The sequence below is a fragment of the Dendroctonus ponderosae genome, unplaced genomic scaffold (genome assembly GCF_020466585.1).
Source record: "Dendroctonus ponderosae isolate FM_Combo_2020 unplaced genomic scaffold, Dpon_F_20191213v2 Dpon_F_20191213_7, whole genome shotgun sequence".
NCBI classification, from domain to species: domain Eukaryota; kingdom Metazoa; phylum Arthropoda; class Insecta; order Coleoptera; family Curculionidae; genus Dendroctonus; species Dendroctonus ponderosae.
The window spans coordinates 1,933,603-1,935,531 of record NW_026018916.1 but is presented as its reverse complement, the minus strand read 5'-3'; the positions used below and the strand labels follow the sequence as shown (position 1 = coordinate 1,935,531).

At 46.3% G+C, this 1,929-nt stretch overlaps 1 protein-coding gene across 1 annotated transcript in view; it reads left to right on the top strand.

Annotated features, from left to right (window-relative positions):
* LOC109540153 (dedicator of cytokinesis protein 3) overlaps positions 1–1,929 on the top strand; it is a 22,848-nt gene that overhangs the window by 14,887 nt on the left and 6,032 nt on the right. The window contains exons 8-13 of the mRNA XM_048668272.1: positions 154–349; positions 405–553; positions 612–774; positions 831–1,100; positions 1,158–1,449; positions 1,501–1,914. Coding sequence (XP_048524229.1) covers positions 154–349; positions 405–553; positions 612–774; positions 831–1,100; positions 1,158–1,449; positions 1,501–1,914 — 1,484 coding nt within the window. The remainder of the gene's footprint in view (positions 1–153; positions 350–404; positions 554–611; positions 775–830; positions 1,101–1,157; positions 1,450–1,500; positions 1,915–1,929) is intronic.

Sequence of the window (1,929 nt, the reverse complement as noted above, 5' to 3'; positions counted from 1 at the left end):
TACACGTAAAAACTGATGATGGTGGAAAAATACACCGAAACGTATTTTAATTGATAAATAAAGACAATAAATGACTGAAAGCCAGGAATTAATTTTGATTTGGAATTGAAACACAGTCAGGAAAGTATATACACTAAAAATATTGGAAAATAGGTGTACCAAGGGGAAGACAAAGACTTCCACCAGCTGCACGAGTTCATCATCAGACAGTCGGGAAAAGTGTCCGTGTTGTCCGGGCCAATAAACTACGGGATTATGATTTCGTTGAAGATGTTGCATGGAGAATTGCGCACAATCCGAGAGGAGAATCCTCTGCTGTTCAAGAACGTCAGTTTGACCAGCAAACTAGGTATGTGTTAGTTTAGACACCATTAAACTAATTGCAGTGAGGATGCTATTCGCAGGTTTTCCCGATGTAATCATGCCAGGAGACGTCAGGAACGACCTATATCTAATCCTAGACAAAGGGGAATTTGAACGGGGAGGAAAGTCCACAGGAAAAAACATCGAAGTGGCCGTTGTGGTCTTGGACGGCGAAAAAAACGTTGTTAAGGTACCACCCGGAACAACCTGCAGGAGTTACTTACTGTCTATTTCCCATCGGATTGCAGAACTGTTTGTGGGGAGCCTCCGGCATTGAAGGCGTGTCCGAATACAATTCAATGATCATCTACCACCACAATTCCCCAGCTTGGGCGGAAAACATTCGACTAACATTGCCGATCGACAAATTTGCCGGCGCCCACATTCGACTGGAGTACCGGCATTGCTCCAGTGAGTCCGCTTTCCAAACTCTTACCCGATTAAGCTCTAATCTCGCCTTGGTTTAGCTCGCGAAAAGAACGACAAAAAACTGTTCGGCTTTTCCTTCATGCGCCTGATGGATAAGGATGGAGCCGCAGTGCAAGACGGCCAACACGAGCTGTACATCTACAAGTGCGAAGATGTGTCCAAATTGGAGAATTGTGGCTATTTGGCTTTGCCGGCCTTCTCCAAGGACTATGAAGGAAACCACGAAGCGAGCGGACAGTTCTCCAGAAGCCACAAGGAACTGATTTCCATCAAGACTTTGCTGTGCTCAACCAAGCTCACCCAGAATGGTACGCTGTTCGACGCACAGCCCACCCTAAGCTAATACTGATAATTGCAACTTCCAGTCGATTTGCTGGCGTTGCTTCGATGGAAATCCCACCCGGAGAGGATACAAGAGTCCCTACAAAGAGTGCTAAAGTTAGGCGATGAGGAACTAATCAAATTTCTTCAAGACGTGCTCGATGCACTCTTCGCCCTGTTTTCCACCGAAGATGGCAACTCGACGCCCCACAGCGGACTGGTGTTTCACGTACTGGTCTCTATCTTCAACTTGCTCGACGGCAGCAAATATCAACACTTCAAGCCTGTTTTAGACGCCTACATCAAGAATCACTTTGCGGCCGCATTGGTCTACAAGTAAGTAAATAAAGCGTTTTCTMCAGTTTTCCATAGACGCTGCTCTTTCAGGGGCCTTCTTACAAGTGTGCAACATTGCGCCGATTGGGTGGTTTCRTTCGAAAAACAGGAGCCAATCCAAAAGTGCTTCAAAAGCCTGGAATATATCTTCAAGCTGATCATACAGAGTCGATTGCTCTTCTCCAGAGCGACCGGCGGTCATTTCGAGGACAGTTTTAAGCGGGACTTGTATAGCGTGTTCCATAGTTTGGTGGTGGTGATGGTGGGCCCCTTTTTGGAAGTGACTCTAGTACCTGAGATAGAGCTGCGCAAAGCAACCCTGCATATATTCTTTGACATGATGGAGTGCGAGCAAAGAGCCAGAGGCAACTTTAGGCAGGTCGAGTGCGAATTAATCGATAAGCTGGATATACTGATCAGCGATAACAAAGGCGACGACGAGTACCGGAGGCTGTTTAATACCATGTGAGTTGAGAATTT